Raw genomic sequence first — 17,491 nt, 5'->3', positions numbered from 1 at the left:
CCAGCAAAAAGAAAAAATATTGGCCGGCCGAGTGGCTCAGTTGGTTAAGAGCTCACTCAAGAGTTTGAGCTCTGAGCAACAGCAGTTCGAGTCCAGCCCGAGCTAAGCAGCTGCTGAGCTGCCAACAGGTAGCAGAATGGCTCAGCTAAAAAAAAAAAAAGAAAAGAAAAAATATTTAAAAATAGAATAGTTTAAGGGACCTATGAAACAACATCAAATGTAACAACATTCACATCATAGAGGTACCAGAAAGAGAAGAGAGAGCAAAGGATTGAGAAGCTATTTGAAGAAATGTGACCAAAATTTTCCTACCCTGGTGAATGAAATAGACATAAAAGTCCAGGAAGCACAAAGGATCCCAAACAAGATAAACCAAAAGAGCTCAAACCAAGACACATAAGAATAAAAATGCCAAAGGTTAAAGACAAAGAGAGAATCTAAAAAACAGCAAGAGAAAGTCAGTTAGTTACCTACAAAGCAGCTTCCATAAGACTATTAGCTGAGTTCCAGTAAGGTCAAGATGGCAGAGTAGGTAAACACTGTGCTCACCTCCTCTAGGGACCACATTAATTACAACTAAACTACAGAACAATCATCATGGAAAAATCACCTGAAGTCTAGCTGAACCAAAACCCTACAAGTACTGACATACAGAAGAAGCCACCTCAAGACTGGTTGGAGGGGCAGAGGCATGAAACAGGCTGGTCCGACACACATGTATGACCATTAAAAATTGGGAGGAATATCCCAGGGTTCCAGTGCCAGAGAGAGAAGTCCCCATAACTTCTGGCTGTGAAAACCAGTTCAGTTCCCACATGGGCCAGTTATGTTGCGCCCTCTACAGCTAAGATGGTGAACAACAGCTCGACCTGGAGCTGGGCTGCTGTGTGTGGCCGGAGATGGCGTAGGCTGCAGTGGGGCTGCAGTGGGCTACCGTGAGTTACCGTGAGTGGCTGGCAGCCAGCGTGAGCCGCCGGTGGCTGGCAGCTAACGAGAGCTGCTGTGATCTGCCCGTGAGCCACTGTAGCGGCCGTCGAATGGCCAGCGACCAACTGCCTCAGCCGGGAAGAGCACAGTGATCATAATACCAACATGAGCCAGTGAAGCAACATCCTCCACAACTAGACTGAAGAACAAAAGGACAGCAACTTATCTGTTCCCCTCCCCCAATTCCCCAAAAAATCTTAAAAAAAAAGAATGCTCAATGATCTCAGGGACAACTTCAACACAGAGATAGGAAGCATAAAAATGGAGATGGAAACTATAAAAAAGAACCAGTCAGAAATAAAAGATACAATAATGGAAATAAATAATATATTACAGGGACTCAACAATAGATTTGATGAAGCAATGGATCCAACCAGTGATGTAGAAGATAAGGTAGCAGAAACCCAACCAGAACAGCAAAAAGAAAAAAAAAATCCTAAAAACTGAGGAGAGATAAGGGACCTAAGGGAAAATATCAAGCGTACCAACATTCACATTGTAGGAGTCCCAAACAAGATTAACCCAAGGAGGCCAACACCAAGACAAATCATATTTAAAATGCCAAAGGTTAAATACAAACAGAGAACCTTAAAAGCAGAAAGAGAAAAGCAGTTAGTTACCTTCAAGAGAGCCCCCATAAGACTGTCAGCTGATTTCTCAACAGAAGCTTTGTAGGCAAGAAGGGAGTAAGAGTAAATATTCCAAGTGATGAAGAGCAATAACATACAACCAAGATTGCTCACCCAGCAAGGCTGTCATTTAGAATTGAAGGACAGATAACGAGCTTCCCAGACAAGAAAAAGCTGAAGGAGTTTATCATCACCAAACCAGTATAACAAGGAATCTTAGAGGGAATTCTTTAAGATGGGAGAGAGAATAAGGATTGTTGAAAGGGGAAAGGATTAAGAAGTACAAATTTGTCGTTATATAGTAGTCATGGGGATGTAGGGTATAGCATAAGGAATATAGTCAATAATATTGTAATAACTAGGCATGGTGCCAGATAGGTACTAGAGATATCAGAATGATAGTTGGGAATGGGGTTGGCAGCAGGGTGAAAAAGGTGAAGGTTTAAGAAATACAAATTGATAGTTAATACAGTATGGGGAATATAATCAACAATGTAAAGATCATGTAAGGTGCCAGTTGGGCACTGGACTTATCAAGAGGATCACATCATAGGCTGTGTACATGCCTGACCAATGTGCTACACACCTGAAGAGCTAAAGTAGAATAATACTGAAAGTCAACTATAACTACTATATAGGTATATATAGTTATGAGATGTGGAGTACAACATAGGGAAGATAGTCAATGTTATTGTTACAGCTATATAAGCTATTGGAGTGGTAATAGCTTGGGAGGGTGAGTTATCACTTTATGAAGGGTTTAAATGTCGAACTATTATGTGCTTTGTACACCTGAAACAAACAAACAAACACACAAACAAACAAACAAACAAAGACATAGGGTGGCTGAATGAATAAGAATAGAAGACCAATATATATGCAGCCTACAAGAGACCCACTTCATAATCAAAAGATACACACAGTGAAAGTAAAGAAATGGAAAAAAATATTTCATGAAAATGAAAACAAACAAACAAAAAGCAAGGGTAGAAAACTTATATTAGAGAAAACTGACTTTAAAAGAAAGGCTATAAAAAGAAACAAAGAAGGACATCGCATAATGATTAAAGGAACAATCTGACAAGAAGATATAACCCTTTTAAATGTTTATGCACCCAACGTAGGAGCACCTAAATATATAAAGCAAATATTGACCAATATAAAGGGAGAGATTGACAGTAATACAAGGTGTGACAATTACGTTCCAGAACTTGTTGCAACAATGTTGCTAACCTTTTTTTGATATCAGGTGAATTATTCATTATGAATTTGTACCAACTGGGCAAACAGTTAACCATATTTAGTATTTGGAAGTGCTGAAAAGTCTGTGTGGAAAAGTTAGACCACTTGAACTTTTTGCCAACAATTCATGGCTCTTGCATCATGACAGTGCACTAGCTCACACAGCACTGTCTGTGAGGGAGTTTTTAGCCAGTAAACAAATAACTGTATTGGAACACTTTCCCTCCTCACCTGATCTGGTCCCCAATGACTTCTTTCTTTTCCTGAAAATAATGGAAATATTGAAAGGAAGACATTTTGATGGCATTTAAGGCATCAAGTGTAATACAACGACAGCTCTGATGGTCATTCCAGAAAAAGGGCTCCAAAACTTTTTTGAAGGGTGGACTAGGTGCTAACGTCAGTGCATAGCTTCCCAAGGGGAGTACTTGGAAGGTTACCATAGTGATACGTAGAACTTTTTCTAGGAGGAGTTTGTGAACTTAATTGTCCGATTTATACAATCATAGTGAGGGACTTTAACATTCCACTGACACCAATGGACAGATCTTCCAGAGAGAAAATAATCAATAATGAAACAATGGCCTCAATGATACACTAGACCAGATTAATTTAATTGATATTTTTAGAGCATTTTACCCCAAAGCAGCAGAATATACATTTTTTTAAAGTGTACATGGGGTTGGGCCGGCCGAGTGGCTCAGTTGGTTAAGAGCTTGCTCAAGAGTTTGAGCTCTGAGCAACAGTGGTTCAATACCCATCCCGAGCTGAGCTGCCTCTGAGCTGCCAAAAGGTGGCAGGATGGCTCAGCTAAAAACAAATAAAATAAAATGTACATGGGATATTTTCCAAGATAGGCCACATGGTAGGCCACAAAACAAGTCTCAATAAATTAAGAAGACTGAAATCATATCAAGCATTTACTCTGACCACAACAGTATGAAACTATAAATCAATTACAAGAAGAAAAAAACCCACAAACACATAGAAGTTAAATGACACTGAATGGGTTAACAATGAGATCAAAGGAAAAAAATACAAAAATATCTTGAGTCAAATGAAAACAAAAACACAATGTCCCCCCAAAAATCTATGGGACATGGCCAAAGCAGTTCTAAGAGGGAAATTCATATCAATATGGGCCTACCTACAAAAAAAGAGAAATCTCAAATAAACAATCCAACCTTACACCTAAAGGAATAAATAAATAAATACCCAAAATGAGTAGAAGAAAAAAATAGTAAATATCAGAGTGGAAATAAATAAAGTGGAGTTTGAAAAAGTACATAAGATCAACAAACCAAGAGCTGATTCTTTGAAAAGAGAAGCACAAAAGATAAACCTTTAACCAGAGCTATCAATGAAAAAAGAAAGAGGACCCAAATAAATAAAATCAGAAATGAAAGAGAAGTGACAACTGACACTGCAGGAATACAAAGGAGTATAAAAAATATTATGAACAATTATATGTTAGTAAACTGGACAATCTGAAAAAAATGGGTGAATTGCTGGAAAGATACAATTTTTCAAGACTGAATTAAGAAAAAACAGAAAATCTGAACAGACCAATTACTACAAATGAAATTGAATCAGTAATCAACAAACAAAAGTCCTGATCAGATGGTGTCACAGGTAAATTTTACCGAATATTCAAAGAAGAATTAACGCCTATCCTCAAACTATTCCAAAAAATTCTAGAGAAGGGAAAAATTCAAGGGAAGTTTCCCAGGCTCCTTGTATGTCATTTCCCCAATAACATTACAAAAACTTAGATTATAGGCCAATTTCTCTGATGAACATAGATGCAAAATTCCTCAACAAAATATTAGTAAACTGGATTTAGCAATACATTTAAAAAATAATACACTATAATCAGGTGTTTCTGGTATACAATCTGGTTCAATACACCACATAAAATGAAGGATAAAAATCATATGGTCATATCAATAGATGCAGTAAAATTGTTTGAACAAAATCCACCATCTATTTATGATAAAATCTCTCAGTGAAGTGGAAATACAGGGAACATATCTCAACATAATAAAGGTCATATATGACAAACCATCAGCTAACATCATATTCAACAGTGAAAAGCTAAAAGTATTTTTCTTAAAATCAGGGACAAGACAAGAATGTTCTCTTTCAACACTTATTCAACATAGTATTGGAAGTCCTGGCCACAGCAGACAAAAAAGAAATAAATAAAAGGCATCCAAATTGGCAAAGAAGATGTAAAACTGTCATTATTGCACATGACATGATACTATATAGAAAGAACCCTAAAGATTCCACAAAAAAACCCCTATTAGAACTGATAAACAAATTCAGTAAAGTAGCAGGATATAAAATTAGTATTCTGAAATCAGTGGTATTTTTATACACCAATGAGTTATCAGAAAACAAAAATAAGAAAGTAATCCCATTTACAATTGTATAAAAAAAATACCCTGGAATAAATTTAACCAAAGAGGTAAAAGTCTGGTACTTGAAAAATTGTAAGACATTGAAGAAAGAAATTGATGAAAATACAAGTCAATGAAAGCATGTACAGTGATCATGCATAACAAGAATTAACATCATTAAAATGTCCATAATATCCAAGGCAATTTGTAGATGCAATGCAATCCCTATCAAAATACCAATGGAATTTTTCATAGAACTAGAACAAATAATCTTAAAATTTATATGGAACCAAAAAAATCCCTGAATTGCCATAGCAATCTTGGAAAGAAAAACAAAATTAGAGATACCACAATACCTGACATCAAACTATGCTACAAGTCTATAGTAATCAAAACAGCATGGTACTGGCATAAAAACAGATATATAGATCAATGGAAAAGAGTAGACGGCCCAGAAATAAACCCACATCTATACTGTTATTTAATCTAAGCAAAATAGGCAATAATATACAGTGAGATTAAGACAGTCGATTCAGTATATGGTGTTGGGAAAATTGGACAGATACATGCAAAAAGAAACAAATGAAACTAAACCACTTTCTTACATCATATACAAGAATAAACTCAAAATGGAATAAAGGTCTAATTGTAAGTACCAAAACCATAAAACTCCTAGAAGAAAACATAGGCAGTAAACTGTCTGACATTGCTCTTAGTAATATTTTTTTTCTGATATATCCCCTTGGCCAAGGAAACAAGAAATAATAAACAAATGGGATTACATCAAACTAAAAATTTTTGCACAGCAAAGGGAAGCATCAACAAAACAATAAGACAACATACTGAATGGGAGAAGATATTCTTATAATATCCAAAATTTGTAAAGAACTCATGCAACTCAATACCAAAAAAACTAACAGTCCAATTGAAAAATGGGCAGAGGGCCTGAATAGACATTTCTCCAAAGAAGACATACTGATGGCCAGTAGACATATGAAAAGGTGCTCCACATCACTTATCATTAGAGAAATGAAAAATAAAACCTTAATGAGACACATTTGTTAGAATGGCTATCATCAATAAATCAATAAACAACATGTGTTGGGGAGGATGTGGAGAAAATAGAACCCTTATGCATTGTTGATGGGATTTCAAATTGGTACAGTTACTATGAAAAACATTATGGGGTGTTCTCAAAAAAATTATAAATAGAACTACCTTCTGACCCAGCAATTCCTTTCCTGGGTATTTGTCTGGAAATATCCAAAAGACTAATTTGAATAGGTATATGCACCCCTATGTGTATTGCAGCATTATTTACAATAGCCAAGATATGGAAGCAACCTAAGTGCCTATCAATAGGCGACTGGATAAAGAGGTAGTACATATACACAATGGAATATTATTTGGCTATGAAAAAGAATAGAATCTTGCCATTTGTGACAACATGGATGGACCTGGAAAGTATTATGCTAAGTGAAATAGGTCAAACAGAAAAAGACAAATACCATATGATCTCACTCATATGTGGGATCTAAAGAACAAAATAAGTGAACAAACAAAATAGAAACAGACTCATAGCTACAGAGAATATTTTGATGGTTGCCAGATGGGAGGGGGTTTTGGTAAATGGGTGAAAAGGGGGAAGGGATTAAGAAGAATTGATTGCTGTTTACAAAATAGTCAAGGGTATGTAAAATGAAGCATAGGAAATATAGTGAATAATGTTGTATAACTGTATAGTGCCAGGTAGGTACTAAAGAGGGGAGATCACTTTGTAAATTGTATAAATGTCTAATCACTATGCTGTACACTTGAAACTAATAAAACAATATTGAATGTCAACTGTAATAAAAAAACTGTGAAAAGAAATAAATACAAATAACAGGGTGAAGAAAAACAGAAAGATGGTAAATAAACTGCTATTTCAAAAAAAATATTGTGGCATGGAGAAGATAATTGACTTGCCTAAGGCCTACATTTTGAAATACAATTTATAACAGAAATCTGAAGTAGGAACTCTTCCCACATTACCATGCATACATCTTTCTTTTTTCTTTTTTTATTAAAATTTATTGGGGTGACATGATTAGTAAAATTATACAGGTTTTAAGTGTACAATTCTGTAATACATCATCTATATATCACATTGTGCGTTCACAACTCAGTGTCAGTTCTTCCATCACCATATGTTTGACCCTGTTTATCCTCATCTACCACCTCCTTCCCTCCTTACCCTCTGGTAACTACTAAACTGTTGTCTGTGTCTATGAGTTTTTGTTTTTTTATTTGTTTTTCTTCTTCCTTTTTTGCTTTCAGCTTTATATCCCACGTATCAGTGAAATCATATGGTTCATGACTTTTTCTGTGTGACTTATTTCACTTAGCATAATTATTTCAAGTCCATCCATGTTATTTTGTCAGTGGTTTCTTTTGCTGTGCAGAAGCTTTTTAGTTTGATATAGTCCGATTCATTTATTTTAGCTTTTACTTCCCTTGCCTTTGAAGTCAAATTCATAAAATCCTCTTTGAACCTAAGGTCCATAACTAGAGTACCTATATTTTCTTTTTTTTTTTTTTAAGATTTTATTGGGAAATTGGGGGATGGGAAAGTGTTGGAGAATTGGGGGAGGGGAACAGCCAAGTTGTTGTCCTTTAGTCTTAGTTGTGGAGGGCGCAGCAAGCTCAGCTCCAAGTCCAGTCACACCACTCAGCTCAAGGTGCTGTGTTCAATTAGCTGCGGGTGACTGTAGCCACCATCCCATGCATGAGTCGAACTAGCAGCCTCGTTAAGAGCGCACGCTGTATCCCCTGAGCCACCCAGGCGGCAGCTCAGCTCAAGGTGCCAAGTTCAGTCTTTAGTTGTGGGTGGGGTAGCCCACCATCTCGAATAGGCAACCTTGTTAGGAGCACATGCTCTCACCAGCTGAGCCATCCTGCCACCTGTTGGCAGCTCAGCGGCAGTTCAGCTCAGGTGCAGCTCGGGCACAGCTCACTGGCCCATGTGGGAATCGAACTGTTGACCCTGTTGCTCAGAGCTCACACTCTTCAGCAAGCTCTTAACCAACTGAGCCACTTGGCCAGCCCTATGTTTTCTTTTATGCAGTTTATTGTTTCTGGTTCTATATTCAGGTCTTTGATTGATTTTGAGTTAATTTTAGTACATGGCGACAGATAGCAGTCTAATTTCATTGTTTTGCATGTGGCTTTCCAATGATCCCAGCACCATTTATTGAAAAGGCTGTCTTTTCTCCACTGTACATTTTTGGCTTTTTTATCAAAAATTATCTGTCCATATTTATGTGGGTTTATTTCTGGGATCTCAATTCTAGTCCATCAGCCTGTGTGTCTGTTTTTCTGCCAATACCTTACTGTTTTGATTATTGTTGTCCTGTAATACAAGCTGAAGTGAGGGAGTATAATACCTCCAGCACTGGTCTTTTTTCTTAGGATTACTTTGGCTATTCGGGTCTTTTGTGGTTCTGTACAAATCTGATGATTTTTCTTCTATTTATTTAAAAAATGCCACTGGGTTTTGATGGGGATTGCATTAAATCTGTATATTGCTTCAACCAAATGGGAGAAGATTTTTGCAAATGACAACTCCAATAAGGGGCTAATATCCAAAATACATAAGGAACTCTTACAACTCAACAACAACAAAAAATAAACAAACAATCCCATTAAAAAATGGGCAGATGACCTCAATAGACACCTCTCCAAATAAGACATACCGGTGGCCAATATACATATGAACAGATGCTCAACACCACTAATCATCAGAGAAAAGCAAATAAGAACCACAATGAGATATCACCTTATACCTGTTGGAATGGCTATCATCAATAAGACAAATAATAACAAGTGTTGAAGAGACTCTGGAGAAAAAGGAACCCCCATACACTGTTGGTGGGAATGCAGATTGGTGCAGCTGCTAGGGAAGGCAGTGTGATGTTCCTCAATAAATTGAGAATAGAATTACCATATGACCCAGCAATCCCTCTCCTGGTTATATACCAAAAAAATCTGAAAACGTTTATCCGTTAAAATACATGTACTCCAGTGTTCATTGCAGCTTTATTTACAGTGGCCAAGACAGAGAAACAACCAAAGTGTCCTTCGATAGATGATTGGATAAAGAAGATGTGAATATACAATGGAATACTATTCTGCCATAAGAAAAGATGAAATAGTACCATTTGCAACAACATGAATGGATCTTGAGATTATTATGCTAAGTGAAATAAGTCAGATAGAAAAAGTTGAGAATCATATGATTTCACTCATATGTGGGATATAAAACTGAAAACAAAAGGACAACACAAACAAATGAAGAAACAAACTCATAGACACAGGCAATAGTTTAGTGGTTACCAAAAGTTAGGGGGATAGGGGGGCTGTAGATGAGGATAAAAGCAATCAAATACATAAACATGATGTTGGAAGGAGAACTGATTCTGGGCGGTGAATATACAATGTGATATATAGAAGATGTATTACAGAATTGTACACCTTAAACCTGTGTAACTTTGCTAACAATTGTCACCCTAATAAATTTAATTTTTTAAAAAAGAAAAAATATATCCACCCATGCTGTCTCAAATGGCACTATTTCATCTTTCTTATGGCAGAGTAGTATTCCACTTTGTAAACAGCTAGTCAAACTGTGGCCCCATATTCAGTGGCCGCTGAGGGAAAATAACCACCCCCTCCTTTTTTGTTTTTTTCAGACATTAGACAAGACTGCAACCAAACTGATTGACAATGATCATTACGATTCAGAGAACATCGCTGCTATCCGGGACGGAGTATGTTCAAGGGTTCATATGTGTATCTGCCTTGTCTGTGCACCAGGGTCAGGGAAAATATTGGGGCATGGTGACCAATGTGGGCAGTGAAGCTCATGTGTCCACATTTGTTTTTGCTAACAATGAGTTTGCTCACGGTTTTGCAGCTATTGGCCCGGCGGGATGTCCTACGTGAAAGGGCTGCCACTCGACGCAGGTTGCTGGAGGATTCATTACTTCTACAGAAACTGTATCAGGACTCAGAAGACCTGAAGAACTGGATCAACAAGAAAAAAAAGTTGGCAGATGATGAAGATTACAAGGTAGGCGGGGTTTTCCAGCCCTGGATGTATTCATCAGGACTTAGTTTCATGGAATTAGCCTTGGAGCTGAAAGTACCATAGAATTCAGTAGGTAAGCCTCATTTTCAGATGAGGAGACAGAGTCTCAGAGAAGGACAATGGCTCCCCTAAGGCTATATATCTAGTTAAGAGCCAAGAATCTAGTTTCTTGTCTTTCTTTAACCTGCTTTCCATCACCTCTTTTCTCTGGGATAATTTCCAATGGTCCTTAATAAAATGAGGTAAGGCAGGGACTATATTTAGTTGCTGTCTCTTTATCATGTCTTCTGCTCCCCTCTGCACCCTTATAGTTGAAAAGCACTGTGTCTAATTCTAATGTACATTCAAATTTACTGAAAGCTACTTGGAACTTAGGTTACAAAAGTAACCTAAGGGCTTGGTGTAATATAAGCTTACACAGTTTTTCACCTGGAAGAAAAAATTTCCTAATTTTATAGATCAGGAAACTAGGGATATGAATTATGAAGTCAGTTGCCTAAAGTTATCCAATTATTTACTAGACAGTTTAACATAACTGTTAGAGGCATGAATTTTGGTGAAGGGCTTGAATTTTCTCCCTCTTCTGTTTTAGTTTATCTTACTTTGGGAAATTTCTGAATTATCATTTAGTCTTAAATGTATACCACTGATCTTTTTGTTCTTATATCTTTATAGAGCTATGAGATCTACTACCTTATCTGTACCTTTTATTCTATAAAACTCAGCACTGTGTGCTTGTGTTCTGTAGAAGAATTATGGTTTCAGTGCTTTAGGGTAAACAGATTTTCTCTTTGTGGGCAAAAAAATTGGATGATATCTATACTAGAACAGGAATAAAAAATAATTTTCATCCTTCATGACAGCTCTGATTGATTGTTATTTCTCACATGAGGTGTCATAATCAAAATGATATTCATTTTATTTTGTTCTTTAGATTCCACATATAAGTGAGTTGGGGTGCCGGGTAAAGGGGTTAAGAAGTACAAATTGATAGTTATAAAATAGTCACAGGGATTGAAAGTACAACATAGAATCACTTTGTAAATTATATACATGTCTAACTACTATGCTGTATACCTGGAACTAATATAAAATAATATTGAATGTAATTAAAAAATTAAATTAAAAAAGTGATTTTCAGGCCATATCCAGGCTCAATAGAAATAAATGCAGAGTTTGATTAGCCATGTCTTCCATGGGTATAGAGGGAAGAATTGGTCAAATGAGTTTCCTAACCATTCTCTGGCTCTGTACTTGCAAAAGGACAGTTCTCCCTTCTATCTTCTTAGTACAGTTAGATTTGTAATGGAAAGTAACCTCTGTCCTAAATACATTTGCCCCTTATTCTTCAAGTAATGGTTTCCTTTTATTTGTTTATCTTGTTTCAGGATACACAGAACTTGAAGAGCCGGATTCAAAAGCAGCAAGTCTTTCAAGAAGAATTGGAAGCTAATAAAATCCTACTCAATAACCTAGAGAAAACTGGCCAGGAGATGACTGAGCGTGGTCACTATGCCTCTGATGGTGTGGCTGCTCTTGTGAGTGAAGTGAAACGCCTCTGGGAGGAATTGCTGGAGGCTACAGCGCAGAGAGGTTAGAAGCAGAGTTTTTGTTGAAAGGCTAATTCCTAAATTCTGAAACCTACCAGTCTTGTCTTTACCACCTTGAATTTACCTGGTGATTTCAATGAGAAGACATGCTTCCCTGTGTTTTCTTTATTGGTCAACAATTTAAAAAAATGCAACCTAAATTCATCACACTATATATTTTTACAATTTTATATTTTCTTTATGTATGTAGATTTTTAAAACTGAAACTGTTTGATTTCTTCCATTTTTTTCACTTTTAAATTTTTTTTCTTGAATAAATACTCAGGAACCATGAATTCTGTATTAACTATGCACCTAAAACTAGTGTCCTTAAGTTAGATTTACATATTTTGGTTCTATAAATAAGATAAGATATTATGACTCACGTTAGTAAATTAAACATTAAAGGATCATTGGTGCCACATGTGAAGGTCCTACAGCATTTCATTCTTATAAATAGGGCTTGATGACTTAGTATGTTTTTTACCTATCTTAAAGTGTTCAGGCTCTGCTGTAAGCTCTTTAAAAAAAATTGTTACCACAAAGTAAGGGGGGAGGGAGGTGGTAGATAAGGTTAAATGGGTTCAAATATATGGTGATGGAAGGAGAACTGACTCTGGGTGGTGAATACACAAAGTGATATATAGATGATGTATTACAGAATTATACACTTGAAACCTATGTAACTTTACTAACCATGGTCACCCTAATAAGCTTTAATTAAAAAAAGAAAACTCTAAAATAGAAAAAAATTCCCACATATCTACTTGAATGTCTCTATTAACAGTTAACCTCACCTCTTACTGGGGACAATTAATCAATTATCATAATTCACACAAATACTGAGGTTCTCTTGTTAATATAATATTCTCCTTATTATAGACATAATGTTTCCCTGGTTATAGAAGAGATATATCATATTGATTTTGTTGGATGTCATTCTAAGTTTTAGTTTAGTAAAAAAAATCCAACTTGACTGTAACAATAAGAAATCACTTCTACTCCCCACCATGAGCTACAGTAATTGTTTTACAGAAATAATGCAAATAATTTCTATAAAGAGTTTATGTGAGAACAGTATGCACAATGAAGACATTTTCTGGAAGAGAAAATTGTGAGGCATGGTTTGTGATGAGGAACAGCCCTAAGAGAAGGGCTAACAAAGTTCTGAGAAAGACATTTACAAAAAGACACTTCAAATTTTCAAACTGAGCCAACCCCAAGTTTTATACTTCTCTTGAAAAGTGCCGTATTTGGGTTTGAATCCCTTTGGAAAGGAAGTCTCAATAGAAATCAAGAAATGACATGTGAAAATACCTAAGCTGTTTAAAATCTAACACATTCGCTTAGCCTAATCTCAAGATCCATCCATGTTTCTGAAAATGGCATTATTTCATATTTTCTTCAGGCAGAGTAGTAGCCCCATTGTGTATATATACCACATCTTCCTTATCCAATCATCTATTGAAGGACACTTTGGTTGTTTCCATGTCTTGACCACCATAAATAAAGCTGCAATGAACATCAGAGCACATATATCTCTATGGATAAATGTTCTCAGGTTTTTTTGGTATATACCCAGGAGAGAGATTGCTGGGTCATATGGTAATTCTATCCATAATTTTTTGAGGAACCTCCACACTGCCTTCCATAGTGGCTGCACCAATCTGTATTACCTACCACCAACAGCATATGAGGGTTCCTTTTTCTTCACAGCCTCTCCAACACTTGCTATTATTTGTCTTGTTGATAATAGCCATTCTAATAGGTGTGAGGTGATATCTCATTGTGGTTTTATTTACATTTCTCTGATGATTAGTGATGCTGACCATGTTTTCATATGTCTATTGGCCATCTGTATGTCCTCTTTGGAGAAATGCCACCCCAATATATATATATATATATAATTTCAGGCAATTAGGTTTGTGAACTTCCTACCATGTAAGGGCACAGTGAAAAGTTCGCAAACTTAATTGTCCATCCTCATATTTCAGACTAAAAAAAGAAATCTAATACATTCACTGGGGAATGAACTTATTGTTTATCTTTGTTTTGAGAATATTACTGTATTCAAAAGCAAATACCACTAAATTCTACAAATTTGAGGTGATTTTTTTGTATAATCACATGTGATACAGTTGTATTTTCCCCAACGGGATTATCAAATTACTATATTGCTCTTTAAGTTGACGGAAGGTTTGTTACTGGGTAATGAGGAGCAATTATGGTACCTGTCTTATACTTATGTCTTCTCCCAGGGACCCAGTTGCATGAAGCTAACCAGCAGCTGCAATTTGAAAATAATGCAGAAGACCTGAAGCGCTGGCTAGAAGAAGTGGAGTGGCAAACTACCTCTGAGGATTATGGGAAAGGCCTGGCTGACGTACAGAATCTACTCAGAAAACATGGCCTTTTGGAGTCTAGTGTGGCTGCTCGTCAGGTTTGTTCCTAGCTCTTTGACCAGTTATAGGCCAACACACCTATATATGCTCTGAGAAAACTCATCATTCATAATTATTATTAAAAGAGGAAGAGATCAAGAAACTAAAGGTAAAAATTTAAAAGTTTTAGTTGGAAAACAGCCTCTTCCCAATATTTCCTCTAAACCAGCCATGTTCCTGGTTGCCTGGAAAATGCAGAACACCATAGCTGATATAAGACTTTATTTACTCTTCTAAATATAACACTGTACTCTTAATCCAGAAGGCTGGGTTTTATATATAGCCTGTCATTTACTATTATGTGATTTTTGGTATGTATTTTCACCTTTTCTCACCTCTATGTCCTCACCTATAAAATAAGTCTTTGGATAAAATTGCCTCTTTCTGTTCTGGCATTCTGCAAGTCAAAGCTTGAACATATCTTTAATCCTACCAATTTTTTTAGTTTAAAAAAATTGACATCTATACAAGTAAAGTGACTTCACAGAGAAAACTAACACCAGAGCCAGGTTTATGGTGCAGATGTCTAGGCTCTTAGCTTCAGGGTTATCCCCCTGGCAACCTGCCAGACTGTTATTTAAAATAAATTCACCTAGTAAGTTTCTAGGGGATAGATATTGTATGTGAGTTTCTGGAAAACTCAGTAGAAATCCACTTCCAGTTGACTCAATTTTTCAACCCTAGGAATCCTATCTTGTGTTTAAAAAATAAGTCTTCTATTTCCTAGAATCTAATCTGTCTAGTTTAAATGCACTTTCATAATTTCTGCTTTTTGGTCACTTTGGGTGTAATAAGAAAAATAAAATAATCTACAAAAGACAAATAAAATAAACCCATTCACTTATACAGCTCTAAAGATGGTGTGATGGAACTTGAAATAATATAAAATGCTAAAGGTAGGAAAACTAAAACTGTATAAAGACAGCTTTGAAATCTACATGAAGGAAGAGAGTTTGGATCAGATTTTCAAAGGAGGGAAAAAAATAATTTTGGTAAAATGTAAATAAAAACATACAAAGAAGAGGAAGGGCATGTATAAATACATAATAAATATAATAAGTACGTGACCTTATTTAAAAAAGCTAGGGTACCCAACCACCAGGAATTTGTTCTCCTACATGAGATAGAGGCTAAGATATAATGCTTACAAAAGATATGGATTATTAAAGTTGAAAAAGATCTTAAATGCCCTCTAGCCCAAAATGTTTACTATATAAATAAGGAAACTAAAATTAAAACAGGTAAAAGAGCTTCCCCAAGATAAAATGTCAATTGACTGGCAGCCAAGAATAGAAGCCAAGTCTTCTATCTTCCCAGGCTGGGGCATCTTGCACAACATTAGAGGTTTTCAGATGGTACAGTGCATCCATAATGATGATGATAATTATGATATTTTAAAAACCACTCTGCTACACTATGACGTTACCCAAGGTCAAAGTTAATTAATTGATTAATTAATCCTAAGAGATGAGAACGGTTGGCTAGTGAAAGGTATTAATTTTAATTCTTTATGGAGACTTTATTTTCTTATTAAATTAGAGAAGTGAGTATATGTTTTAAGAAGCTATTAATAGTTAACGGTTTGCTCCAAATTGAGAAGAGATAGATCAAACACTTTAGAGGTTGAGAATTGGATATCAAAATAGAATAAGTAAAACCAATGCCTACTGTTCATCTACCTCTTGAAGAACTTCTTTTATGTACCACCTCTCTCCATCTCAACAAAAAGACAAAACAAACAAACAAAAATCCTGTGTAGTGTTCTTCTGCCAGGCCACTTACAGTTGACTTCACTAATAAAGATGGAATGCATCTCTTGTATCTGTTTTAGTATAGGAATACAATTAAAATTTTATTTCCGGGAAGATCTTTTGAAACCCTATTTCTGTATTCTTCCTTTCTCAGATACATTCCAAATGAGGACTGTGATTTATTCCAGTTCACACAACTGGGTGCTGACCATGGCAGTGCCTTTGCATTTCTTTCTGAGCTTCTGACACTTGATTTGTAACATCATATTTCATCTCATAGGCATTGTTCCTACTATGCAACAAACTTAAGCCTCAGAAGTTTCTATGTTATTTACAATTATACCTCAGTTTAGAAGGAGAGAAAGAGAATAAAAGGGGAATAGAGATTGAAAAAGCCCCCTTCCCTCCATTTTCCTCAGGGCCACAGCTTATCAACAATTAAAGCTCTGTAGTTCTGGTTTCTCTGATTTCCTTGGCACACTCTTTAAATAGGTTGTCTTTTCTGAAATATGGTTTGAAAAGTATTTTCTTGTAAATTGCTCTCTTAGCTTGATGAAACGGTCGATGTAGTAACCCCTCTCTATTTCATTGATTTGATTAGAAGTCCCAACAGTGCACATGGGAGCTGATTCTCTCCATGGCCTCCCCACACCAAACTCCCGTTCCTTTCTACTAAACGATGGAATTTCCTGACACCCATTCAACTTCTCTCGCAGGATCAGGTAGACACCCTCACAGACTTGGCGACATATTTTGAAGAAACAGGACATCCTGATGCTGGGGAAATACGTGCAAGGCAGGAGAACCTGGTGTCCCGGTTTGAAGCCCTGAAAGAACCGCTGGCTACCCGGAAGAAGAAGCTCATTGACCTTCGCGACCTGCACCGGATTTGCAGAGACACAGAGGACGAGGAAGCCTGGATCCAAGAGACTGCGCCTTCAGCAGCTTCCACCTACCTTGGTTAGTAAAGCCCGGGCAAGCAGAGCCATAAGGCGTTCCCCAAGGTCTACACATTTTTGGACCGATTTGGGATACAGTAGTGAAGTTTGGGCTCAGCTCTTTTCACTCTGACTCATGAAAATGTTTCCAATCTTCCACAAGAATATTTTTTTTAAAAATGCATACTTAAAAGTTTACTTCCTAAAACCAGACATGAACAGTGCCATGAATTTAAGGCCTCTGGCAGGAGCTAAAATACTCACCTCTTTGTACTTGCTTTAACTTAAGTGATTGCCAGGGTCCTTGGCTGAGCAGCCATGGTTAGTGTTTGAGGTACCAAGTGTTTTTGTCTATATTGTCAGGGGCTCCCTTTGATAACTAGA

General features: G+C 36.5%; 1 protein-coding gene across 1 annotated transcript in view; it reads left to right on the top strand.

Moving 5' to 3' along the window:
* SPTA1 (spectrin alpha, erythrocytic 1) overlaps positions 1-17,491 on the top strand; it is a 110,993-nt gene that overhangs the window by 25,678 nt on the left and 67,824 nt on the right. The window contains exons 13-17 of the mRNA XM_019634272.1: positions 9,991-10,068; positions 10,215-10,370; positions 11,777-11,981; positions 14,236-14,417; positions 16,886-17,129. Of these exons, the coding sequence (XP_019489817.1) occupies positions 9,991-10,068; positions 10,215-10,370; positions 11,777-11,981; positions 14,236-14,417; positions 16,886-17,129 (865 nt within the window). The remainder of the gene's footprint in view (positions 1-9,990; positions 10,069-10,214; positions 10,371-11,776; positions 11,982-14,235; positions 14,418-16,885; positions 17,130-17,491) is intronic.

Source organism: Hipposideros armiger, unplaced genomic scaffold, assembly GCF_001890085.2.
Source record: "Hipposideros armiger isolate ML-2016 unplaced genomic scaffold, ASM189008v1 scaffold_1569, whole genome shotgun sequence".
Taxonomy (NCBI): Eukaryota; Metazoa; Chordata; class Mammalia; order Chiroptera; family Hipposideridae; genus Hipposideros; species Hipposideros armiger.
Note: the sequence above shows the minus strand (reverse complement) of the source record. Positions and strands in the feature narration are given on the sequence as shown.